The sequence below is a fragment of the Calidris pugnax genome, unplaced genomic scaffold (assembly GCF_001431845.1).
Source record: "Calidris pugnax isolate Ruff unplaced genomic scaffold, ASM143184v1 scaffold704, whole genome shotgun sequence".
Classification (NCBI taxonomy): domain Eukaryota; kingdom Metazoa; phylum Chordata; class Aves; order Charadriiformes; family Scolopacidae; genus Calidris; species Calidris pugnax.
In genome coordinates this window covers 72,858-100,213 of record NW_015091651.1, presented here as the reverse complement: position 1 = coordinate 100,213, position 27,356 = coordinate 72,858, and the positions used below count along the sequence as shown (strand labels likewise).

The 27,356-nt window shown below is 37.5% G+C and overlaps 1 protein-coding gene across 1 annotated transcript in view; it reads right to left on the bottom strand.

The window, feature by feature from the left end:
* Positions 1–27,356, bottom strand: part of CCDC91 (coiled-coil domain containing 91) — a gene marked incomplete at its 5' end in the record, with an annotated part of 112,934 nt that overhangs the window by 15,252 nt on the left and 70,326 nt on the right. The window contains one exon of the mRNA XM_014961910.1: positions 20,210–20,323. Coding sequence (XP_014817396.1) covers positions 20,210–20,323 — 114 coding nt within the window. The remainder of the gene's footprint in view (positions 1–20,209; positions 20,324–27,356) is intronic.

Here is a 27,356-nt window from a genome sequence, read left to right as displayed (position 1 = left end):
ACTAATCTTACAAATTGATGCCCTGAAGCTGCAAACTTTTGGATGCAGGCAAAACTTTGACCACACCAGAACCTCTCCTACTATTGAAGTCACCCATGTATATTAAGTGGACAGAAATCTCATTGATTTTTAAAGGTTTCCAAAACAGAAACTTGTGAAAAAACTTGTTGAACTAGTAGAAAACAAGTGTCTTCCTTATGGCATAATATAAAATGCATGGAAAACGCTGGCTACATTTAAGAAGGGAGTCAATTTTTTTTAATACTGATCCCTTCCTTGCTGCGGAGGAGTGACGTTCCACTCTGCAGTCATTGACATGCACAGCCTTTACTGTTCTTTCCAAGATTGTAGGATTTTAAAATGCTGACATGAAAGCTACAGGGAATTGTGAAGTTGTTAAAATGCACTTTTATTTACAGGTATTAAAACAAAATGCAGTCTGCCATTTCTGTTCCCCCCTTATGAGGAAACCTCTACTAATACACCCCCATCTTCAGTGTCAATACGTCCTGGTTCTCTTTCTAAATAAAAACAAAACCCCATACCAAATCCAAACAACAATCCTATATCACCACCTTGTCTCCTTCTCTTGTTTAATGACTGAAGAGTATCAAATCGACTACTTAAAAAATTAGGAAAACAAAAATCACTTCCACTATTAAAATAAATAACAAAAGAATTACATTCGATACCTGTATATTAAATGAAAAATGTATACATTTGAATTAATAAAAGAGTAGAAGTGGGAATTATTTTGCAGACTGCTTCTAACGTTTACAAACTACAGGCTGAGTAAGACTGGCTTAGACTGGGCTGGTTTCAAATAAACCCAGCTTCCTATGTGTTATGCCACACGGGACCAATTCATATTTTCGTCTGGGCAAGATATCTTCTACTGGTTGTGAGAACAAAAAAAAAAAAAAAAAAGAAAAAAAAAAAAAAAGAAAAAAAAAAAAAAAGAAAAAAAAAAAAAAAGAAAAAAAAAAAAAAAGAAAAAAAAAAAAAAAGAAAAAAAAAAAAAAAGAAAAAAAAAAAAAAAGAAAAAAAAAAAAAAAGAAAAAAAAAAAAAAAGAAAAAAAAAAAAAAAGAAAAAAAAAAAAAAAGAAAAAAAAAAAAAAAGAAAAAAAAAAAAAAAGAAAAAAAAAAAAAAAGAAAAAAAAAAAAAAAGAAAAAAAAAAAAAAAGAAAAAAAAAAAAAAAGAAAAAAAAAAAAAAAGCAAGAAATTATTTGAGCTAGACACAAATTACAGAGATACTGATTATCGCCTATTTATTCAAAATACTTTTACGCTGTCCCTGTTGATACTCAGCATCTCATCTCTCATTGTATTTGTGTGAAGGCTATTATGATTGTTTTGCAAATGAAGCCACGTGAGTCAATCTATGCTGTACGTCCTCCCGAGCAAGATCTGATTCTGCCCAGCATGGGTCTGCAAAATCTCTGAATGATAAATGGTTAGCATTTGGTTCTGGTAAGTGTCTGTATAGCTTCTGATACACATCAGATTACAGTCCCTGCAAGGTAGGCACAAAGCAGAAGACTAACCACAATGTAACTAAGGACCGTATTGCTTAGATCACTTCCTCTGATATGGGAGAAGGAACTAGAGATGTACAGCTAAATAAAGGATTTGTAAGCGACTCAAGACTGCTTTCTATCTAGGCTCGTCAGATCCTTAGTCCTCACAGAGAACAGAAGTCCTTAATAGCTTTTTTTGAAAATGTTGAGCTGTTCCAAGTACCCGAGTCAGTCGTAGGCACCATCACATGCTGTTTTAATATGGCTACAAATGACTTGGCAGAGGTTGTACAGGGCTTCTGTGGAGCTTCATAACTGCAAATTATCATCTTTCCAGGGAAGTCCTATCCTTCCTATCCTATCCTTCCCTTCCAGGGAAGACTATCAGACTACACTTCTGGAAAAGTCCTGACTACAGGGTCGGGTGCTAGATCTGGTACCAAAGATCTACTTCGTTTTTCACTATTCATACATGTTCCCAATTAATCCAGGGCAAGCATGTTTGGTAAAAAGCAACAGGAATCTTCCTACATGTAAAAATTGTTATTGTTATCAAACCAAATAAAAAAATGTTATCTGATGGGCTCATGGTGGGCTCACAGAACTGCCTTGCAGTATTAAAATGGTATCTACAGAACTAGATTAATTAAGCCTAACTGAAAAGCAAACAGAAAATAAAGGTAAAATTAGAAAAATATTTTTTTATTACTGTCACAATGTATTTTACACATGCAAAATAGAAATAATCATTGCATCGTAAGTGTTCGTAGTGGATACAAACTGAAAATACCCTAATAACATGCACGACTGGGCAACCATAGGGTAAATCTTTCCACAGCTGTATTAGATTTCATTGCCATGAGTGCTCTCTAAATAAATAATGTGATTCTTCATTAATAGGAGATTCATCATGAGCACAACTTCCTCACCTCTAAGAAGAAATATTTAATAATACACATCACGGAGAATCACTGTTTGAGACGGGGAGGTGAAAAACAAATACAAATACAAAGCTTAAACTACAGATAATATACGGAGTCAGACTGTAGTTATTCTACTCAGATATCAAGGAGACTGGAATTATATTATGATTATCTAAAGGTTCACATGAAACCGTGATACTATATGCCACTAGTTATTCTCTGAAGCCAAGTGTCCCCTAACAACACACTGCAGTATGGTACATCCTGAAGCAGCATGAGAAGTATCCTACCTCTTAGTTTTGAGGAACACTTGGTTTAAGTCACCTTTGCAGCGTTGATTTTAATGAAAGTTTAATTATATGTTGTGACAGGATGAGACAGTATATACTTGAAGGCATAGGCAAAGATGATATCATAAGAAACAGTCATCTTTCTAAAACTGCCATTGTAGATTAAAGATGATGGACTCACATGAAGAAATTCAACAAGGAAAATCAGTCTGCAGTGAATCTGTGATAAATACAGCATTAAGTCAGTGGTAAGCATATATATGCATTTGCTTAGCTTTAATTAATCCAAGTTGATTATACTGAACTGATTAAACTTTACATCTAGTACAAAGTAATGTGGATTACACTAAATTAAAAAAAGAAAATTTATAACTGGTGCTGTGTTACCAAAATTCCTAATTATACATACTCAAAAATTCTGAATTGGGAAATGTCAGTGAAATACAAATCATTGTAATCCAAATTTGATTACAAGCATTTAGATGAATTTGAAAGAAAAAGTTAGCAAATGGATAAAAGTTTTAATCTAATAGGATTGATAAAATCTTCACCAAGTCTTCATCCTCAAAACATTAATTTATTCAGTCTAATAGGATATTTAATGTCTAACCTCCAAAATTCAGCAGACCTGTCTAACTTTCTCACTAGGATGGTAAAATAAGGGTATTCATGTTCATTCATACACAAGGATCCATAGTTTTCTATTTTTATGTAGCTTTTCGTAGTCAATCTAAAGCTCTCATAAAAATGGCTATGGACAAAAGTCATGAGTCGCATTAACAATGAGTAATTCCACACATCAAATTAAGAACTTTGATTTTTTTTTTCTATACTTAATCTCAAAAGAAATGATCTGGTTATAATTCTCAGACTTCCAGAAGCGCAGTATAAAATATGGTTCAATTTTAAGACTGAAGAATTAATCAGGAATAACGCAGGGGGGTCTCCCTTGCAGGGACCAGGAGGTGTGTAAGGATGCATCACTTCCTCCTGTCACACACAGCTTTCCTAGAGGACAACAGAAAGAAATATGGAAGTCTCTTCTGCTTCCTTATCAAATACTCGCAGGATAGAAGGACCCTGTGTGACCAATGTTGCGTTTCCCTGGACCTCTGGTGTTGCTTAATCACCTGGTGATGTGAAAAACACCATCACTATCCACTGATGGACACATCTGGGGGACATTAGTACATCCTACACTGCAAATCTATCCTAATATCCACAGAGCCAGATGACTGACTGTGTGATTGCAGACCGACTCCAAAGCTGACATACCTCTGATAGAAATTATAATGATGCGCACTGGATTAAAAACACAATATATCTACATTACAAGAGTAGTTTTGAAAAAGTAGGAACCAGTCATCATACTGTTGAACATTATAATTCCTCCTGTTATTTTTCCCCCTTTTGGCTTTGATAGCACAGTATTTTCTCAGCAATAACACCACTTGATTTCAGTTTCAACTGGAATCTCGCCTGACAAAAGAGTAGAAGCATAATCTCGGTCTTTGTAGATTTATACACTGAGGCACAGAAGGATATATGAACCAGTTTTAACTTAAGTAAAGAATTTCAAGCTCTAGCAATTTGACTCTAAAGTAATTGCAAAAAACATACAATAGGTTAAGTATGTAGTTTCAACTAAATTGCTTTCATCAGCATAAATGATTATGCAAGGAGTTTGAAAATTATAATTTTGGTTATTTAACAATTTCCTTTGGATTTTAATGAACCTAAGTAAGTGGCTGAGAATTGTATTTTTTCTCCTTTCTGTTTTTAAAGACAGAGTACTATAATTTCCAGGAAATTAAAAATTCTCTTAAATGCATGATATTTCAGAATTGAGAAGTGGCAGCAAAATGCCATAAGCCCCTCTGAAAAAAATGTCGAGTAGGATCTATAGATTAAAAAACTACATTCCTCCATCAGAAACTACCGTTTCATTTTAATATTTAGAAAGAATAATTTCAAAGTTTATGGAAACTTAAAAGTTCAGGAAAGAATGCCAAGCTCCCTTCTGTATCACATGCAGTACACTGCTTCAGTGTGCCTTATTCACAGAGGAGAAAATGGAGAGCCAGGTGCATCAACTCATCTTACACTACAACTTTACATAAATCCCATACTTAATCCTTTGGATTTATACTGCTCTTTGAGTTGGGTAAAGGAGCAGTGTGAAAATGCTCCTAAAGCCTCAATGTAAATGTTTCTTTAATCCTATTAAAGCCACAAAACAGGTCCAGCTGAAGGAGCAGGAAACTGAGCTAAGGAACTCTCCATGACCCCATCACTACTGTCTCTCTTGGCACTGACCTGTTGGTCACAAGTTCATCGTAGGCATGGTACAGATGTTCTGACATCAGGCTGATTCAGGACATCAATACGTGGGCCCCTATAACACATATGGACATGCCAGATGGCGGTGTGTTTTGTAGTAACACGAAGTCCTGCGCTGGTAATTCAAAGCTGAATTATTAAAATAGTTGATACAGAAATGGAAGATAGGATTAAATGTTTTTAAATGCAACTTTGTTGCATTACACAGAACTTTGTGTTCCCCAAACATGACGTTGAATTCAGCCAAAAATGATACAGCTTTATTGCTTTTCTTTTAAAGTCAGAAGAAGGGGAAAAAGTTAAAAGAAAATACGCAAGGTGACACCACGCTTTAAATACTGGGAAACTGGTCTGTTAAAATGTGTTGGTGGTAACATTTAGGGTTTGGACTCTCATTAATGTGGCCCCAGGGAAAATATAAACACTCTTTCTGAAATTAAACCTTGAGTTTGCCCACCGCAGTCTTGTTTTCAGCTTCAGCTGCTGGCACTTCAGCCTGCAATTGAGGCCTTGCATCAAATGCCAAGCCAAACATTCAGGAACAAGAATGGTAATGACACCCTATTTTGTTTTAAGTCATATTAAAATATAGCAAGTATTAAAAAAAAAAATAAATCCCTCATTTGAGATTATTAACTTAAAAGAAACTGATTTTCATAACCTCTCCCACTTGCACTTGTCTTCAAATAATACACTTTCAGAAGAAAGCTGCACTTGACACTTGAAATCAAGCACACTTGTAAAAAAATAATATATATCAAAATTCTGATAATAACTGCCTAATGCTGAAGGGCATAAGTTTTACCTACAGGAGTTAAAAAAGAAATTATCTGGTTTTAATGCATCATTTTGCAAGTGACAACACAAATGGATCAATAAATGAAAATCATCAATTTGTAATACAGGTTTTTCAAGCAGAATTCTTCCTATTCACACTGATAAGATATATTATCACCATAACACTGCTAATGAAACATTTCAAACTAGCATTTTTTAAAGTTCTCTCTTTTATTCCCATCTTCTTCTAATAAACACACTGCGTTCAAGGTGAGAGTCTGCTGCTCCAGCTATCAGTTTTTCTCTCTCTCTTGTGAGATTCTAGCGGTAGCCTCCTGTAATCTCACCATGTAGGTGGATTCAGAGTACCAGATAAAATGTAAGATACATCTGTCCCAGGTAGGGAATTGGGATGTCTTCCCCAAGAAGGGAATGGTCAGCCCTGCCTATCCTACCCCCAACTTCTGTAATGTCACCTGATACATCGGAACTATCCCCTACATGGGAAACTGCAGCCTGGATCTACGCGGGATGTATGGAGCGGATTGTATCTCCACTGCTCCAACACCATTCTCCCAGCTGGAAATCGGGCTGCAAATTAATCTGACTCAAAGACTAGACTGTGACTCAAAGCAGTGATTAAAGACAGCTCACCGGCCACCGGAGAAATGGTAAATTTGAAGAACGGGAAGTTACCGGTATACCAAGGAGACAGAGGGAAGGGTGTGCCAGGACTTCTATTAGGAAATGTTCCACTGCTAATGCACAGTGTTCACTTGAAGAATATGAGATTATGATATACTCTACACCTCTACCCAGTATACTATGTGAATTCCAAGACATTTTTTTTTAATTTATTTTGAAAAGGAATCATTAAAATCAGATCGGCAATATGAATGGCAAAGTGCGATCAATTAGCTGCTGATTCGTGGCCTAGTCTACCTCACTGTGTAGGAACCCCCCACCTTTATTTGCAAACTTCTTCAATTTTGGTCTAAAAGCATTGGATAAGCAGACGCTGTGTGCTTGTCATGCTTTTCCTAAAGGAACTGGAAAGAAGGCAGAGTGAGGATTGACTGCAAACGCAAACACCTTTCAATCACGCGAGCACATCAGTACTCAACACGAACCACACCAGCACTCCTCTTGGGACCATAAAGTCAACTACATATTTTGAAAATCTGCAGATTATGTGTGTACAGTCTAGTTACTGAAGTTATTATAGTAGATTATGGTAACAGCTATTTTCCATTCAATCCAAGACAGTAGGTATTTCAGAAACCTTTCAAACCACAACATTTTACACTCACATGCAATACATTTCTGAAAAACAGGCAAAGGGTTTCTTCTTTTACTTCCACTCATCATAATGCCAGTTAGTTGTATAAATATATACTTTATTAGAAATAGTGAATGATTCTGCAAGTTTAGTTAAAAAGTGGATGGGCACACTTGAGAATTTTAGAGAATATAAATAAAGTAAAAAAAAAAAAAAATTTACAATCTAAACATGACCACCCCAAGAATCTGAGCTTTTACAGTTTAATCATCATGGGTTTAAAGCTCCATTAGGATTCAGGTTTCAAGAGGAGATTCTGCTGAGTTGCAATGGTTACTGCCAATAGGTGTATGACAAAAGTAGATACCATCATGCATATATAGAAGCACAGTGAGAAGAGCAAAGGTGCAGTCAATGAGAGAAGGCCAAGGAATTGTCAGCTAAATAAAGCTGAGAGCTGTTACTTAGATGTCTAGAAGGCAACCAATTTAATAATTTCAGGAAAGAAAAAAATATAGATAAGCACTAGCTGAACTCTATGTCAACTCTTACTTGGATAGAAAGCCAAAACGCTATAAAAATTCCTTTAATTGCAATGTGCCACAACTACGATAATAAGCTTGAAGATTGATGTATGGGTAAGAGGAAAATGGTTCCAGCCTTGTGACATTTCCTCAGTGGCAGAAACACCAATTACATATATAGCTTTTTCTACAGAGATAATGGCACCTTTGAAAGTAGAAGATTAAAAATCATCAAAAGAAATACCCAGAAAAAACCACAGACTTTTCTATCTGATAAGAGGGGCCAAAAAAAGCCATTTCTGTTTTCTATTAAAGTGATGCTTAGAGGTGTTCTCTGGTAATAATACTGTTTTCCAATGACTTTTTATAATCACAGCCAATTTCAGCTATCTGGCAGATTTCTTATTTCTCTTCTACTGTGCTAATCTTCCCCATTAATTTGACCTAATTCTTAATCGAAAAAGGTCCTTATGAAGACTACATATGAAAAAGGTCCTTATGAAGACTACATGACCTATAAGCGAACTACGGCATTTTTGCCAATATTGTAAAGGACTAAAATATTATTTTATATTATTATAATGTTATTATGTAAAGGGAGAACTTTTAGTCTGATTTGTTTAAGAAAAACTTCATTGACCATTTTCTGTGGCAGTTTTGATGGATAACAGAGCAACAATGTAGAGGTACACATATGTTCTCACATGGCCAGCCTTTAGGACTGAATTACACAGTTCCTCAGACAATTTGAGCAACCCAAAAGAATTTTCTGCCTGTCTTCAACAGGGTGGATAAATCTAATTGAAATGAACATTTACCCTGAGCTCCAAGCATTCTTTTGCAGTCTTTACCTTGAATAATTTAATGCAAGATACTCGTTTTTAAACACAAAATTTTCTCTTAAAATATTGAAGAATGCAAACAACAACTATGAAACATAAACTACTATTACACTCTCTTTTATAAGCATATGACTCAAATAATAGCCAGCTGATGGGAGCTGAGAAGGTAGATAGCTTTGAAGAATATCCAGCCACCCATGTATTTCTGTTTTGAAAGAATATAATAAAGATATTCTCTGTGAACACTGCAAAGAAAATACTTCATATATTAGGAAAAAATCAAGATAGATTTTATGGGCTTTATAGCTGATCTACAAAATCAAAGGTAAAATAGATAAATAAATCAGTTCTACAAGTGCATGCATGGTAAATCAAAACTGTATGACTATATGTAATTATGAAATGTAACACAGGGAACTTAAAAAAACAAATTGGAATGGGATTTCTTACCATAACCAAACCCAAAAAACAGCGTACCAGAGAGAAGAATACTCAGAAGGCCAAAACGAAGCCTAGTTGTTTTCTTCAGACAAAATAAAGATACAAAATACACTCCCAAAATCTAGTACATTATTAAAAATAAACCCACTACAGAAGACTGGCCATGCAGGAAATTAGGTGTGTTAATCCGATTTACTCATAGATATATCCTGCTGTCCCGGGTATAACTTGATCACTATTTTTCTTCCCTTAAAAAGCATTGCGACTCCAATTCTGTGCACAGAATGAAATGCACAATTCCCTCTCCAAATGTTAAATACTTGTTTCTTTCCAGAATAATCCCACTGAAACTGGGAAAGTGTATGACTTGCACTTTAAAGTACAGTCCAAGATGAGCTGACCCTCTATAAATGTGTTAATAGGGTAAACTCTTGTATTTTCCAAATATTCCATGTCCTTTTCAGAAACGAGCAAAAATATTTCCAGTTCTTCTAGTTACGTGGTAAATAGCTAAGCTGACTGTCCCAAACCCCAGAGAGGTAACCTCCCACGCATCCTGCTGGCTGGACAAAACTGCACAGAAAGCACCTGGTCAGGGAAGCAGGAAACGGCCCTGGAATTCTAGTTTCCAAAAGTAATTGCATTATTACCAAACTAAAGGAATAATTTCTCTATACAAAGCCAAGAGAGAAACTTGCCAGCTTTCTCTTCACTTTACAGTAGGAGAGAGATGGCTTACACCAGCTTGCCAGTGATTAATAAATATAAATCAAATCCTGTTGTTGAAATAGGTCCTTAGTTTCCATGATATGGGAAAAAAATGATCCATTGAATACGAAACTCAAAAAATACCTCTTTTGGATATTTGCAATTCTGAAGTGTGCACTTACATTTTGGTAAATATTAGTCAGGGAAACGCAATGTTTAGTTATGCTTTCTTCTAAAGGTTATGAAGCACAGCTGCACAAATCATATGGGAACACACAGTAGTCCAGTGAGTTCCATGACAATGGTTGTATCTTTGCTCACAGCTTCTGTCCCTTGGATTGGGGTGGGAGCGCATTTGTGACAAGTGTCTTTCAGGGAAACATGGGCTGCATAAAAACAAGTTTGTCATTCAAATCATTCCTCCAGTCCTAACACGTAAACTTTCCCTTGTCGGCCAAAATATTCCCTTTAAAGCCAATGAGACCCGTGTACAACTTGGCAGACAAAATCTGACTGCTTAATAGTTTTATTGTCAGAAGACTAGCAGTTAATTTTCCTGAAGGAAGACGTATGTCAATGTAAATAGGAAAAAATTAAAGTTTTCTTGCTGGCTGGTAGTAGTTCAGGAGCTACAAATACAAGAAATGCTTACTCTAAGTACTTATCTCATGAAGTAAATCTTTGTCATTTAGAAAATTTCCTTAAATAACCTATTCAGCGCAAGATTTATTTGGTAGAAAACATTCTCTCTTGTGGCTTACTTTCCCCTGTGTATGCCAACTACAGGAATTCATTTTTTTTCTGTGTACAGCTAGCGGTCACATAAACTAAAAAGTACATAAATAATTGGGACAATATTGCAGTACTGCATTTTTGTCTGCTATAAACATGCAAACTCGAATGTATTGAATGAATGTTTTTTGAAGCACTCAATAGCAATGAATAGGCAGTAAATTACGGAACTATGAGATTTATAAACAACTTCCAATCTGTAGCACTGACAATAAAAATACTGCATTTGGACAACAGATACTTTTGTTGACCTCCATTCCACAAAAATTCCTAACATTTGTGTGATTTTAAGAGTTAACAATGCCTAGTTTTTAACAAAAGGCAAACGACATTTGCAGATTATGTAGAAGCAGCCTGAACACTGTCCAAGTCTGAAAAAAATATGAAGCAAGGAATTTCCTGACCTTTCTAACAACAAATAATTGAAAACAGATCTTAGTTTGAAGTACAGTAGTGACCAATTAACTGCTTTGATCATTAGAATTTTTATAAGACACCTGGAACTATTTTGGTTTTTACTTTTATTGACTTCAGCCTCACACAGTTTCTGGATATCTTACAAGGGCAGAGTCAACATGAAAAATCACATTTCTGCCTGAAACTTTAATATCTACTTGCAAGTAGCTCTAAGGTTGACTAAAAGTGAAATGCATTTATAAAAACAACTCAAAACGCTACACGATTTCTCTCAGTTTGCCTATTTTTCACTTACTGAACGTAAGTGAAGGAATAACAGGAGACTGGAAGGCGACTTGTCTTACTTTCAGCGTGAGTCAAAAGTGTGGCCAACTGCTGCACAGTATACAAGCTAAATTCTTCCTTTCCCAGCTCTACATCTTCACTGATGAGGCTGGTGGTGTAGGATTTGAGAGACATTCCTTGCTCTGAGGCAGCCACCGGCGGAGGGGCAGGCACACACAAAAGAGGTAGGAAGCAAATATGACGGTGATATTCTTCAGCTTTCTCATGCAAGAGTGGCAGAGATTAGGAGGAACCAAAGCTCAGCCTGAACTCTCCGGGTAGCATCCATGTTTGTATCGATGTCTCCTCTGACATACAAGACATATACTTGCTTAATTCAATATTTCACAGCAGCTTGAAATTGATAACATTTAAATGATCTGATGTCCTGAGTTAGGTGCCTAGAAGAGCAGATTCTTTGACTGCTCTCCAGGGGGAAGAAATGCTTTGGGAGCATAAATATTCCATGAGTCCACCTCCTGTTGTCATAATAAAACAATTTTACTGATCTGTACATTATTTTCTTTTTCTTACTAAGGAAAGCTCAGTGTAGCACTGTATATTTTCCTCTGAGTAAGGCTGCCTTCTCTGCAACTTTGGCATCTCAGAAAGGAACTGCATTTTTTCAGTTGTGGCACTAAAGTTACAATTAAAGTAATTTTGAAGATGGTTCTTGTGAGGTATTTTTTTACCTTAAAAAAACCCTCATTAGTTTCCACCAAAAAAAAAATAATAGTGTAACACATGACAGCTACACAGCCTGTGGGACCCACAGCACAGGTAGCATGAACAGGGAACCAACCAGGAATAACTACAGCAAGCTCTACTTTTTGCTGCAGCTGCTGACCAAAAAAGAAGAGAGCAGTGAGGCTGACAACTTGGAATAATATCAAGTGCATCTGCTCATTTAATTCATCTATGGGTCTGTGTCTTCCACTGAAAATACACAGAATATATAGAGAATAAAATTATTGAATTCATAGGAACACTTATGGTAATCCTCCCAAACACAGGTTTACAGAGTTGTTTTTTTCGAAGTAAATCCCATTTACATAGCCTAACAAGAGTGTTTTGGAAGTAGGAAAAATATTTTAGAATCTACTTCTCCTCTTGGGATAATTAAAAAAAAAGTTTCATAAACTTTATACATGAAAAGTTGGTAAAAAAGATGTCAATAAGGAAATAAAAAAAACTATAGGAAATAAAAATTTCTGCAGCAAGATGATATTTCAGTTCGCCCTGGATCTAATCTATTCCAAATTAAGTCACCCTTTCAGAACCCAGTTCAGTTATTTATTTGACACTACTGGAAAAAATTATTTTAAAACACAAAATGCACAGTACTGTAGACATTAAAAAGTCAACCACAGGAATGGAAAAAAATTAAGCATAAAGAGAAAGCAGTGCATAAATTTCTTGCACAAAATCTAGTATGAATAAGTAACCATCAAGAGAAAAAAAAAATCCAAGTAATTAAATTATTTAAAATGTCAAATGACCCCGCAGTAAAAACCCCAAAACAGATAACTGAAAGAGTAAGAATTCCTGTAAAATAACTAGAGAAATTAAATTCAAGTTCTACATTCCAGGACAAGGCTGACATTTTTTGGGCACTTGTATTCCCACTGAAATCAAATGGGACTTTTACTGTTTAAAGGGGTAATTGATAAAGCTCCCTAAGCAAAAAGTGTCATAAAACTCTTTATTGATGATTACAAAAAAAAAAAAAAATCCAAACAATTCCATATGCAAAAATAATGAACAATTACACTAAGGTCACATTACAGAAAAGAACAAAACTCAGAAGGGCAAAAACATCTCAACTTTGTGACCACATTTTAATTGCTCTGTTATGGATGCAGAACAAACTAGCATAAAATTATTACTACAGTATTAGTTTGTCTGCCAATAACTTTTACAGATATATACAATAGACAGTAATACCAACCGTTGGGAAAATAACTGCACTGCTAGGACTCAATGACCCTCCAGTGAAGAAAGCAATAAAGAAGCAGAAGTTAGTAGCGGTTGACCTTGTTACAAGAGGACTAGGCTTGAAAATACATTAGGCAAAAAAAAGGCCCACACTCTCAAGGATCACTCCAGCCCCTACAGCATCTCCATCTGAACGGCACGAGCTGACTGATTCCTAAACACAGCTCATGCCATGAATTGGAAAAAGATTACTCTAAGTCTTCAAAATGATACTTTTATGACCTCTTCGAAAAGGAATTACACACAACAGCAAAAGATTAGTTCAATAACCCAAAAGGTCCTTTCCAGTCTTATACCCTTCCTATTCTAGAAAATCTAGTTATAACTAGATTTAAAGTTTCAGAAGCCAATGTGCAAAATCTGAGAATCCGACACAGAATGAACAGAACCCCCAGAACCACCACTGCATCTTTTTTAAACAAATCCCAGACTTGTGAAATATCATATTTTAGTCAATAACTACTAAATTGCTGGGGCAATTGTTGTGGTGGTATGGCTAAGCTCTGCATTCTTGCTTCAGTTCTCACTGATGAAAGACTAACGAGAGACGGTGATAGAAACTTCTCTCAGACTAATGGATTCTGAAAATTTACTTTTACTACCTTATATCAATTCCTGTCTTCCAGTCTACAGCTTCATGGACTGATGCCTCTGGTACAGGCTGCAACTTGATTTCTTCATTGGTCTTGGATCAGTGAAATGAGATAGAGTGTAAGCAAACAACCAGGGCAAAGGTGTTGTCCAAACATTACTCTTCACGGGAAGCTAACATAATTCCTTTGTTCTTCCACTCACATGTTTGGAATGCTTTTAACATACCTCCAAAATTTCAGTCAATCTCATTATTCCATTGCACGCAGAAACAAACAATAAACGTGAAAAGTTCCTTGGAATTGCTTGCAAAACTGGCACTTTGGGACAAGGCTATGCTTATATTCACTCGATTCAGCACTAGCAAGCTGAAGCAAGGCGTTCAGTGAATAGGCCAAAGCCCCACATGAAATCCATAAAAACTGGAACAGGGATGGGCCTAGCCTGTCTTTATATTCCTAACAGAGCATCGTGTACCCATTAATCCAGTCTTTAACCCAAAGGATTACAAAAGCAATAGAGTTCTACAGGTGGCTGATACACAGGGGACTGCCATGCCTCTGTCTCTGAGTCCAAGGATCACAGTTTGGGAACTGCAATGCTCAGCCACAGTTTACACGCCATTAAAGTCTACTTCTTGCCCTGATCTCCAGCTAATAAATACAAACATGAATGTATACACACACGTACATGTAAGAGCCGACATAGAGACATGCAAATGTATGCTGCCACATTGGCACGATGTATTAGCGAAACAAAACTGTTAACCCCTAAAAAACCCCAGAGCTCTTCCACCTAGTAATGGGGAACCCCCTCACCTACATTCAGTATAGGCTGGATTGATGGGCCGAGACTAACGGGCCCACAACAAGGCCAAGTGCCAGGTCCTGCACTTGGGTCCCACCAACCCCCTGCAGCGCCACAGGCTGGGGGCAGAGTGGCTGGAGCTGCCTGGCAGAAAAGGACCTGGGGGTGTTGGTGGCCTGTGGGATGAACAGGAGCCAGCAGTGTGCCCAGGTGGCCAAGAAGGCCAATGGTATCCTGGCCTGTGTCAGGAACAGAGTGGCGAGTAGGGCCCGAGAGGTGATCATCCCCCTGTACTGGGCACTGGTGAGGCCCCACCTCGAGTACTGTGTCCAGTTTTGGGCCCCCCACCACAAGAGGGACATTGAGGTGCTGGAGCGGGTCCAGAGAAGGGCAACAAAGATGGTGAGGGGTCTGGAGCACAAGTCTTATGAGGAGAGGCTGAGGGAGCTGGGGGTGTTCAGTCTGGGGAAGAGGAGGCTGAGGGGAGACCTTATTGCTCTCTACAGCTCCCTGAAAGGAGGGGGTAGAGAGGTGGGGGTCGGTCTCTTCTGCCAAGTCACAGGCGACAGGATGAGAGGAAATGGCCTCAAGTTACGCCAGGGGAGGTTCAGGCTGGATATTAGGAAAAAATTTTTCACTGAAAGTGTTATCAGCCATTGGAATGGGCTGCCCAGGGAGGTGGTTGAGGCCCCATCCCTGGAGGTGTTCAAAAGATGGGTTGATGTAGTGCTGGGAGGTATGGTTTAGTGATGGTGATGCTTCTTGTTTGTTGTGTGGGTGTCTCTTTTTGTCAAAGTGAGGTTGACGGTTGGACAAGATGATCTTTAAGGTCCCTTCCAACCTAGAAGATTCTGTGATTCTATAAAACCAAATGCTAGAATTTTTAAAGAATTACTGCAAAAAGCTGTTAAATGCTTCCCAGTCCCATCAGTAGCACAGGCACAGTGAGCCTTAATGGCTGGCCTATCTGATCTATCATATCTTGGGCAGTTAATGTGCTGGGGCTTGTCACACTACTGCAAGTTTTCTGAGCCATCAGACGACCGGAGACCACCACACAGTGCCAGAGATCACAGGATTACGAACATCAGGCAACAGAAGACAATACTGATAGATGAGTTTGTGAACCTTGAGCTCACATCAAAATGAACAGACATTGGATACTCATGGACAAGTGCTTCCTTATTCTTTATTCACTCTAACCAAACTCAAGGATTTTGCTTCCCTTCTCCAGCTGTACCCCATGGATATGGGTGGCACACAATAGCGTGCTGTATCCATGCACTGGATACAAACCAAGAACAAAATTTACTTTTATGACAAAATGGAAAGTTGCGGCTTGCCATTTAATCATACTTCAGTGCCTATCTCCTTTTTACCCTTGTGCTACACTTGACCTCTCTCCTCTCATTTCGCACCCCACTAGCAGGAAGGTTTAGCAAGTAAGTGTCAGACCTTCTGATACTTACATGCAAACAAGTACCTACCAATAGTACAAGGTCCATTCCACCTTAGGCAATTAATAAAGATAATTTTCTGGACATAATGTGTATGTACCTTTGCTGGAGAAAGCAAGTCTGGCTCAGAGCCTAAACAAGTGTATTCAAATTCGACTAGGAAGAGTTCTTCAAGGTGTTACGAAAGTTTATATAAGCCTCCACAAGTTTCATAGCTATATATGTCTTTGAACAGACGTGACAGTCTTATTCTGTTTGAGTTTTGAAGCATGCAGCAGAATGATGGTGGTTAGGAAATAATTATGAAATAATAAAGTCAAATTCCCTACTGAAATTTCCTTCACATCTTAGCTATCCAAATTCTTAAGACGTTATCTGTGGCAACATTAAAAAAAATTTAAAAATCTAGTATAAAATTCTTCATATAACATAGCAAAGAGAAAATTAAGAGTGCAGCACATAAGTTGAACTGTTGCCAATATAGTGCTATATATCTTTAAAAACTTGGGATTAGATTTGAAGTATGAAAAAGACACAACCTCAATGCATTGCTTATCTTTCATTTATGGTGTGAAAAAATATGTTGCCGTCACAGTTTCTTTTTGTTGTTGCTTTAGTTTGCAGTGTCCTTTAATCAAAGATGTCCTTTAATTGCCAACACAACTTTAGAGACTCTGTTTGGCTTGAATACAGAGCAAGTTACATTTGTTCTTATGTTGGGCATTTTAGCATGATCATATTTTTGCATTACTTTCCATTTCTTCCTCTTAATTTTAATCTAACTAGCCTCTCATTTTTACTATTAAAAAATAACTACATTAAAGTTTGCTTGTTTGCGCATATTATGAACAACGAGACTATAAATCACTTTTTGCTTCACTGATACTGAATATGACTCATTTGTACATAACTATGTCAAACATAGTATATGTAAAACTACTAGTTTAACTCAGCTATTTATCTGTGAAAGGCGTTGAAATATGATGGATCTATTAACAATGCAGGTACGGAAAAAATATATGCTTATGAAAATAAATTATTTAGATAATAATTTTATCAAAGGCAGGAAATTTAGTTTCCTCAGTTCTAGAGAATTACCACTGAAAGATTACTGATCAGGAAAGAAAAGGGTGGAAAAGTGCTGTGTAAGGACAAAGGAACATCAATTACTTGCTTTTTATTAAGTAACTTTCTATTAATTCAAATAATCCCACACATATATACCGTACGATAAGAGACTGTTAAAAAATACACATGTATCTGATATGCTGGATTCATGGTTGGTAAGTCCCTGAACACTTAAATCATATAGTGTCTTGGCTCTTAAAATTAACCACTATTTTAGCACTATTTAGTATAGCTAGAATATAACTGAAAGTTGGTTTTGCAACTGCAACAGGAGATTTCTATGGTGTACTTTCAATATATATGTTACGTTGACACAACTGACTTCTAAAAATAATTATCACATCAATCTATTTTTAAAAATACTCATTCATAATCAATTCTTTCTAACTGGAAGTAAATGTTTAGTATTACATACAGTACAGTACAATGCTGGACTACATTTATATCCTACTGAAAAACTTGTGGGATTGCCAGATCTAACTTTTATAAACTGTTACAGAAATTCTAAGAATCCAAGCATGAATACAACTGTAAATGCTCATTAATATTTTAAAATACTTGTAGCAAATATGAAACCAGCCAAACAGGCAATTGATTTTCTTCAACTGAGATAACAACTATTATACTTTTATTAAAAGAAAGATTTAATGGAATAAATGACTAAGTCACAAGCTACTTTGAAAACTGGTATATCCTACATTTACCACGAGGGACGAAATGTTCTTTGTACTATTACAAAATAAGCTGGATAAGAATCTGAGTCTTTTCCCAAAGCTCTTTAACCACTGCTAACCAAGTAAAAATACTGTTGTGCTCATGTCCTGTGGTTTGAAGGTTTTCAAAACAATGATGAAACATATACGGTGTACGCTACCTTTGCAAGTGTGTAACTGGGACACCTCCCATCACTCAAAGATAAAAAAAAACCATCACTGAATCTCAGCCAGGAAAGCAAGGCATTTTCACTGAGTTCTTTCTAAGAATTCCTTCTGTAAGCTGTTACTTTTTAATATAGTTCATAAAGTATATTTATTACTCTGACAGGTGCATGGGCTTTGACCAAGGTCCATTTTCCCTGACTCTTATGTAATCATATAAAAGCTGTTATGCCAAATGATTTGGAGTTAAAAAACTTCTTCCACTCTCAGCTTAAATACAGACCAATTTATAAATCATATGCCAGAAAAGAACTAGATGTCTTTACATATGATTTTTTTTTAATGAATGAAAATACACGTCAATTGATCATCAAGGGAAAAAAGTCGACAAATACTTTGATATTCAAGAACTCTATGGAATGAATGGAAATGATGCTCCCACCAGTTAAACCAAAGAGGATTTTGAATCTTTGAAGATATTTCATTGTTTCACTGATTTGTGAAAACTTCACAAAAACAAGACAGACTTGGCCCAGGTGGCCAAGAGGGCCAATGGCATCCTGGCTCGTATCAAGAATAGCGTGGCCAGCAGGAGTAGGGCAGTGATGGTGCCTCTGTACTGGGCACTGGTGAGGCCTCACCTCGAGGGCTGTGTTCAGTTTTGGACCCCTCACTGCAGGAAAGACATTGAAGTGCTGGAGCGTGTCCAGAGGAGAGCCACCAAGCTGGGGAGGGGCCTGGAGAACAAGTCCTATGAGGAGAGGCTGAGGGAACTGGGCACGTTTAGTTTGGAGAAGAGGAGGCTGAGGGGAGACCTCATTGCCCTCTACAACTCCCTGAAAAGAGGTTGTAGAGAGGTGGGGGTTGGCCTCTTCTCCCAAAGGACGAACGACAAGACCAGAGGAAATGGTCTGAAGTTGGGGCAGGGGAGGTTTAGATTAGATATTAGGAAGAATTACTTTACTGAGAGAGTGGTCAGGCACTGGAACAGCCTGCCCAGGGAGGTGGTGGAGTCACCATCCCTGGAGGTATTTAAGAAACGTATAGACATGGCTCTTCAGGGCATGCTCTAGTGCCCAAGGTTATTGGTTTGTGGCGAGGTGTTCAGTGTGGGGTTTAGTTGGTGGGTGCGGTGTTTTTGGTGGGCGTTTGGTGTGGTGTGTTTTTTTGGTTTTTTTGTTTGTTTGTTTGTTTTTTGGTTTTTTTTTGTGGTTGGACTCGATGACCTCAGAGGTCCCTTCCAACCACTAAGATTCTGTGATTCTGTAACAGTCAGACAATGGAATAACAGTAATAAGCTCCAATTGTTTTTAAGTGGAAAGAAAATGGAAGAAAGCCTCCGATCCTGATGCAAATGTAAATCTAAGATATTAAGGACAGATGAGTTGCTATTGAAGTGCCTCCACGAAATTACTGTCATTACTGAGAATACTAAAATAAATTAATTTGATCTTGGACTGCTACCGCCATATGAAAGAGTGTTTTTTAATTTTTTTTTGTTTTTATTTTTATAAAGAGCCTCAAATGGGAGAAGCGTGTTAATTTTTTCTCCGCCTACTGAAAGCGAATTAATCAGTTCTTTTAAGTTACTTTTTACTTTTTATATAAAGGAATTGAACTGCAAGTATAAAATATTAACAGAATACCTGAAACCAAGCTTCAGAACACTACAACATTTCATAACAAGACCAGTACACTGGCTACAAGTTATGGTCAATAGAATATCAATACATTTCAGGCTGTCATATAATAAGGGTTGAAGGGAAAATAAAGTTAATAACCTTTGTGTGAGTGCTAACTGCATAGTAAAGTTAATTTGTGAGCATAAAATAGCATCTGTTATTGATACTGAAAAGCTTTCAATGAACTGAACTCAGATCACAATTTGAATTTGACAGACTGCATTTATGCACTACCTTTAAGTTACTGTAATAAGAAATGTAAATTTCAACCAACGCATTCATTTCTGCTTTTTGGCTTGTGATGAACTTAAAAATCTATAAATATACATGAACAAATATATCATATTATCAAATTGTTTGAAAAAAGGACTGACAAATCCGAAGACATAACTCCTGATTCTCTTTTCTTGTGCATTTTAAGACAAGTTTCAGGATTCATAAACTTTACCCATTTCTCACTGCATGCAGTGAAACCCATTAACCACTGGTAACTCACCCTCTTCTGCTCTTTAATATATTCCATCAGTTCCTCTCTTGTCCTTTTCACTGCTTCTTCAATTGCCTTTTCACTTCGTTTTTGCTCTTCCATTAATGCTTCCTTGACCATTTCCTTTTAAAAAGGGAAACACGTAAGTGTAAATATTAAAAGTATTTCACAAATGTAATAGAAGTCATTCCTTTCCTTCCTCCTATGATTTTATCATGACCACACTCCTTTCTCAATGACAGCTATCCTAAATGTATGCAATACCTTTAAGAAAATTTATAAATTCAGTACTTTGATCACTAAAGGGTCTAAAGAGGACTGAAAGAATCAGCTTAAATCTGTGTTCCCTGAGAGCAGAAGAAAAGGAAGAAATACAGGTATTACATTCCAACAGAAGCAGGGCTGTACTAGTTGCTATCAATGGAATATGGAGCGGGAATGGAGTGGGAATGGAATGTTATAGTTCCAGTTGGAAGGGACCTACAACAATCATACGGGCCAACTGCCTGAGCACTTGAGGGCTGCCCAAAAGTTAAAGCACGTTGTTAAGGGCATTGTCCAAATGCCTCTCAAACACTGACAGGCTTGGGGCATCAACCACCTCTCTAGGAAGCCAGTTCCATTGTTTGACCACCCTCTTGGTAAAGAAAAGCTTCCTAATGTCAAGTCTTCCTCCCCTGGTGCAGCTTTGAACCATTCCCATGTGTCTTGTCACTGGTTCCCAGGGAGCAGAGATCAGCACCTCATTCTCCACTTCTCCTCCTCAGGAAGCTGTAGAGAGCAATGAGGTCAACCCTGAGACTCCTCCATATCGCGTGCCTGTCCAGAACTTCCATAAAGACTTTTCTAACGTCACGATAACCAGAGTCCTAACGACAATAAATTTGTTTCCAAAACTTGGGAAATGCCAGGGTCATTCTGTACACAGCAGCAAAAAGCAACCACGGACACTCACCCACCTCCCAAATTAGAATTACCCTACATCAAACGTGATTCTGGCATCACAGAAGAGAAAGCCAGAAACCACTTCTCAAAACACCTCTGTTACCACCAATACAACTTATCTGCCTCAGCTCAGGAAACAACTTCCCCTGCTCTAGAAGTTACTGTTCTAGAACTTGAGCCCCCGCATCCCAAAGCAACTCATGAAATAAGTCACAGCATTATTTAGCCAAGTGGTTTGTTTCCACAATTCAGGAAAATGAAGTCACAAACAAACGATTCCTGAAAACAAACCACAGGAAAACGTTAAAACGACAAAACAGCCATTAAAAATAATTGTACAATGTTAAATGATTTGGAAGGGGGACGGGTGTTGGGCTTTTTTGGCAAAAAGATCCACAGTCCTTCAAAAATACACCTGTGAAAATTGGAGAAAGCCCCCTGAAAACTACGGCAATACTCAGAAATTGTAAATAATGTTGTCACATTACTTTTATGATGGGCCAAAATTCACCTCCCCTGTTACTGCACCACAGAGGTAGCTGAACTGGGGAGCCAGTGCATAGTAAGATAAATGGGTAAGCAAAATAGACAGCCCTTGAGACCACATCGCAGATGCTGAGGGAGGGTTTGGAAAAAAAGAGTGTCAATATCCCCTCTAAGTGCAGACTTTTACCAGTGTTGAGCCACTTGAGGGTAAAAAGGCTCTACAGAGGGATCTGGACTGGCTGGATCGATGGTCTGAGGCCAGTGGGATGAGGTTCAACATGGCCAAGTGCTGGGTCCTGCAACAACCTCCTGCAGCGCCACAGGCTTGGGGAAGAGTGGTTGGAGAGCTGCCTGGCAGAAAAGAACCTGGGGGTGTTGGTCGACTGTTGGCTGAACATGAGCCAGCATTTGTGCCCAGGTGGCCAAGAAGGCCACCAGCATCCTGGCCTGTGTCAGGAACAGTGTGGCCAGCAGGAGTAGGGCAGTGATTGTCCCCTTGTACTCGGCACTGATGAGGCCTCACCTCAAATAATGTGTTCAGTTTTGGGCCCCTCACTACAGGAAAGACATTGAGATTCTGGAGAGTGTCCAAAGAGCAACAAAGCTGATGAAGGGTCTAGAAAACATGTTGTATGAGGAGCAACTGAGGGAGCTGGGGTTATTTGGCCTGGAGAAAAGGAGGCTGAGGGGAGACCTTACCACTCTCTACAACTACCTGCAAGGAGGTTGTAGAGAGGTGGGGGTCAGTCTCTTCTACCAAGTAACAAGCAACAGGATGAGAGGAAACATCCTCAAGCTGTGCCAAAAGAGGTTTAGATTGCATATTAGGAAAAATTTCTTCACTGAAAGGGCTGTCAAGCACTGGAACGGCCTGCCCAGGGAAGTGGTTGAGGCCCCACCCCTGGAGGTATTTAAAAGACATGTAGATGTGGCACTTAGGGACATGGTTTAGCAGTGGACTTGGCAGTACTAGGTTAATGGTTGAACTTGATGATCTTAAAGGTGTGTCCTAAAGAACTCCATGATTCATCTACCATATTCTAGTTAACCAAAAGAAGTACTAATACATCTTCACAATAAATAAGCATTTATTACTTCATAATACAAAATTAATATAGGGTACATAATGAAATCGAAACTGAAATCTCACTCTTTCAGATACTTATTGACTATAGTTATTATCTGAAAATTATCGCAACAGTCACAGTCTGCCATGACAATGGGAATTCAACAGACTGGACAATCTCATATGATCGTAGATGTGTACTTTAGTAGGCTACATCTCAACATTTGTATTTACCAGACTCCTGGTAATAGTCCAGAACATTTCTTATTTTTGGCGATTAAACTTCACCAACCAAACGCCAGTATGAATCATATGCTTCTCTGGCCCGTGATTGGAATGTCTGTTTCTCAACTGACTTTAAACATTATCCTGCTTGCTAAATTCAGGAGAAATGAACCAGTACAAGTAAACACACGGCATTCTTCCCAGGGTTATATCTTAAGAAACAGACGCTACAACCACTAACAACATTACTTAAGTGGCTGATTTACTTTGCACTGTCCCTTACTTGCAGCTCACAATGGGGAAACACAGGATTCTGTGCAACAACGACAGACCGCTCAAGACTATCAAAAGACATCTTTGCTGTGGTATCAATGAACTGGGAAACTCTTTTGTCTTTTCCATCCAGTTTTCAGGTTTCATAGAGCAAACATTAGACAACACCCAGTCCCCTAGCCAACTCAGTCATGTATTTTTCCCCTGTCCTTCAAATTAATCAGTGATATCAGGTTTTCCTTCTGTGAAAAGAATCTTCACTCCTACACAACCTTTCACAAAGTGGTCTCCTCTGGGTTCTCAAAGTCACTGTCTGTCTTTGCTCTGTGTTTGTCAGTCATTACAGTAGATTACCAACTGATAGGATACCAACTTTAAATTCTGATATTACCTATTAGTACTGTTTAACAAAGTCTTCACTGCATGTACATCCTGTCAGTGTATGTGCTTATTTTGCCTTCATCTCTTTCTTTTCTCTTTCCTGTTATGCTATATCTACCTTTAGATTTTATCCTACTTTAAATTTTGGGTGAAAAAGTAAAAGTGGGCCCTTATTTCACCTTTAGCTAAAAAGGCTATGGCACTATTTGAGGCTCTTAGTGTGATTGTAATCGATTCAAGAAAATGGGAAAACCCAGTTTCCCGTAAGAAGCTGAGGAAGAGCACTCGATAAATTCCATTTGAGGTGCAACTCTTCTCTTCCATCTCCCTTTTTTTTTTTTTAATATCTGATCACAGCACTACATTATAGTCACAAAGTCAGCTTCTTTTACAGAACTTTAAATACATGTGCTTGACACCAGTTAAAAGATTAGAACACCAAATAGAAAAAAAAGACTAAGTTATTCAAGTACTCAATTGACAAACCATATTCAACTATATATTAGGAATCACAACCACGTAATCACTATATATATATACACACGTGCAGGAAGACAGAAAAAAAAAGCAGTGTACTGTATATATCCAAGAACTCCAGTCAGTATTTAAAAAAAGAAAAACAACCAAAAACCAGCCATATGACGGTTTTCAATTTTATAGGAAAATTCTTTTGTTTCCACACAAGGATCAGGTGGCAGTACTAAATTTTATCTAGGAAATGCAGCCACAGACTGCAATGCTAGTGGTTTCTCAGAAAATAGTAACCCTCAAATTATAATGTCTGTGGTTATAAACTACTACAAACTACTTCTGAAGTCAGACATGGTTAAAGTCTGCATGCAGTGGCCTACTCCTTTTCCAGACTTTGCAAGCATATTAAAAATAAACTCATCTAATGGCAGGAATCTCTTTCCAGTCAGTGCTATTAAGTTGTGTGCTTCATCACATACTCAGGATTATAAAATTTTATTTTTTTTTCCTTCACGTAAGATGCTTTTCTGTGTCCTTATGGAATCACCATGATCTCCATCAACAGTGGACACACTAATGTTTCTCCAAGAAGGTGGAAAACCAAGAAGAAAGTGAAACTGAAAACATTGGTTGGATATTCTCTTGAGGGGAATGTAAGCAAACACTCCCACTGAAAGTTGGGAACCATATAGTAAAGACAACAGAAATTGGAGACTTACTTTGAAGAGCAAGTTCTTCTACAGCTCAATAGCCTATTTAGGTAGGAACCATGACACTGAGAAAAAAAGCCAACAACATCTTGTTGTTCAAGATCCACAAGATATCGAACATGACCAACAATGTTATGATAGTCCAAGCCTATTGCTGAAAAAGTATCTTTTTTTTCTTCCAAAGATTAACGCTATTCCACCAAATCAAAATCCTACAAAGTCTAACAGAGTTATTCCTGGAATTGCAATATGCCATTTTGCTGGGAACTTCAGAATCACAGAATAAATGGAGTATTTCAAACTCCGCCTTCCCCATAGGATTCTGTAACCTATGTATAAGATGAAGCAAATAAGAAATGGTCAAAGCACGACTGGTAAAACTGATACTATTTTGTATTCCCTTAACTGGCAACACACTCAATGCTCTGTCTGTCATAGATGCAAAGCTTTGAGGATGTATTTAAGGAAATGAAAGTAATGTTATATGCCATGTGGAAACCCTCCCAAGTACAAAAACATCATAAAAGAAGGGAAAGCGATGGCCATTTTAAAGGCAAAAGTAGATCTCCCAGTAATAAATACCGTAAATAGAGGGTAAAGGGCTGGAAAGTTACCACTATGGCAGTATTCTGAAAGGACAACTAGAATTGTTAGGACAGGAAAAAAAAGATGCATTAATAAAAATACAGGAAAAGTGGGAGCTTAGACGAAGATTATATCTATGTTGATAGAAATGATATGGATCTCTTAACGGAAATGATGCCTAAATGACCAGCAACATGTAAACAATTATATTTACTATTAAAACTGAAACAATACCATGATACAGTCCAGAGTAACAAGCAACACTGTTGGTCCTGAAGGCACCAGAAAGTATTTGGAGAGTGGGAAAGAATAAAGGAGAGATTAAAAGACCTGTTGAACTTCAAGTGATAGTGATGCATTCACAAAGTGATATCAAACACATTTTTTAGTGTTTTTAGTGTAGACAGAAATAGCACTCCCAGCAGGCATGGAGGAAAAAGTCAGGTAGGCTTCCAAATTCCATATGAACCAAGAGGCAATCTTACACAGAAAGCATAAAGCAACTATCTAAACCCAGGGAGGCAATAGTTCCTGGTTTGGCTAAAGCAGCATAATATCATGGAGTATCACAGAAAACTACTACCAAAGAGCTACCTAGTGCTTTCTTGCCTCTCCGCAATGTAGGTGTTCCCAAACTAGCCTGTCTCCTGCCTTCCCAAAATTACCAGATCACCTGCTACATCACACAGAGACAAGACGCAAGTTCTGCAAGTTACAGGTGGCACAGATCACAGAAAACAGCTCTGTCTTAAAAACACTATGATAATTTCATAATAAACTCTTAGGGAATACCATGCACCACATCACTTAAAGCAGTAGAAGAAGAAACAGATTTTTGCACCACCATCATGGGAACAGCAGTTGAATTAATGTTTACAAATAAGCAGTTCAGGAGAGAGAGGGTATGTATGAAGGAGAACAGATGGGATAGACAGAGATTACAGGAGATCAAATGAGAAAAATTCTGTAAGAGCAACCCTGAAAACTACTGTGTACAACCAACGGAGAAGAAACAGACAGATAACTGGATTCAAATTATGAAGTAAACTCACAAAATGGGGTAGGAGGCATGCATTTGCACTCAACGTTCTCTAGTTTTTTCAGGTAAGGAAACTGTGGTGCCAATAAACAAAATTCTGTAGCTTTGAAACCTAAAAAGATATGTTGCAGAATCCATCTGCGAAAGTAGCCTTACTGGGCAATAAAAATAGAAGACAAATGTATAATCCCCATATATTTTATTTTTTCCTCATACTACCCTCCAAACTATTCACTATACACTTACTGATTTGACACACAAGAAAAAACGTATATATTAGTATTCATAAGCTCATGGAAAAAACATTAAACATACTTTAAAGCCTGCAAAGTGCAGAAGAATAAATTTTTTTTCAGCTATTCATAATTCAGTAAAATTATATTAATATATTCCATGATAATACATTACAAATACATTGTTTTGCAAAGAACACCACAACATGAACCGTCAGGAGTGTGAACCAATTCAGTTGTCTTGACTGCTTAGAGATTTTCTCAGCGAAGACCAAGGGGAACTTCTCTTTTTTTTTTTTCATAAGCCTTCTAGTTAACTTTTCTTGCAAAAATATTTTTTCTTTGTGTATCTCAATTACGACTTGGCTGAATAAGACACTGCAGCTTCAGTTTTCCTGAAATACTTTCCCATTGGTAAGATCATTTTGCCTTAGTGCTTTTGCTCATGTCCAAGAGGAAACAGAGTTTATGTTAGTTCTTTTAATAAATTAAAAGCTTTTTTTTTTTTCTAATTATTTGCAGCCTTCAGAACATCTGAGTCGCTAATGTATGTGTTGTGTGGATAATGGTAATGATAAACTCAAGCTCTTTTTCCTTTGAGAATTAGGGTAAACTACAGTAGATTATACACAGTATTTTAAATGTAAGCCTCCAGGAAATGACAGAGGTTATTCTTTGCTTTGACTGCTTTAGGAGAGTTATTAATTTCAAGCTATGACATGGACCTAAATTTCCAGGGTTC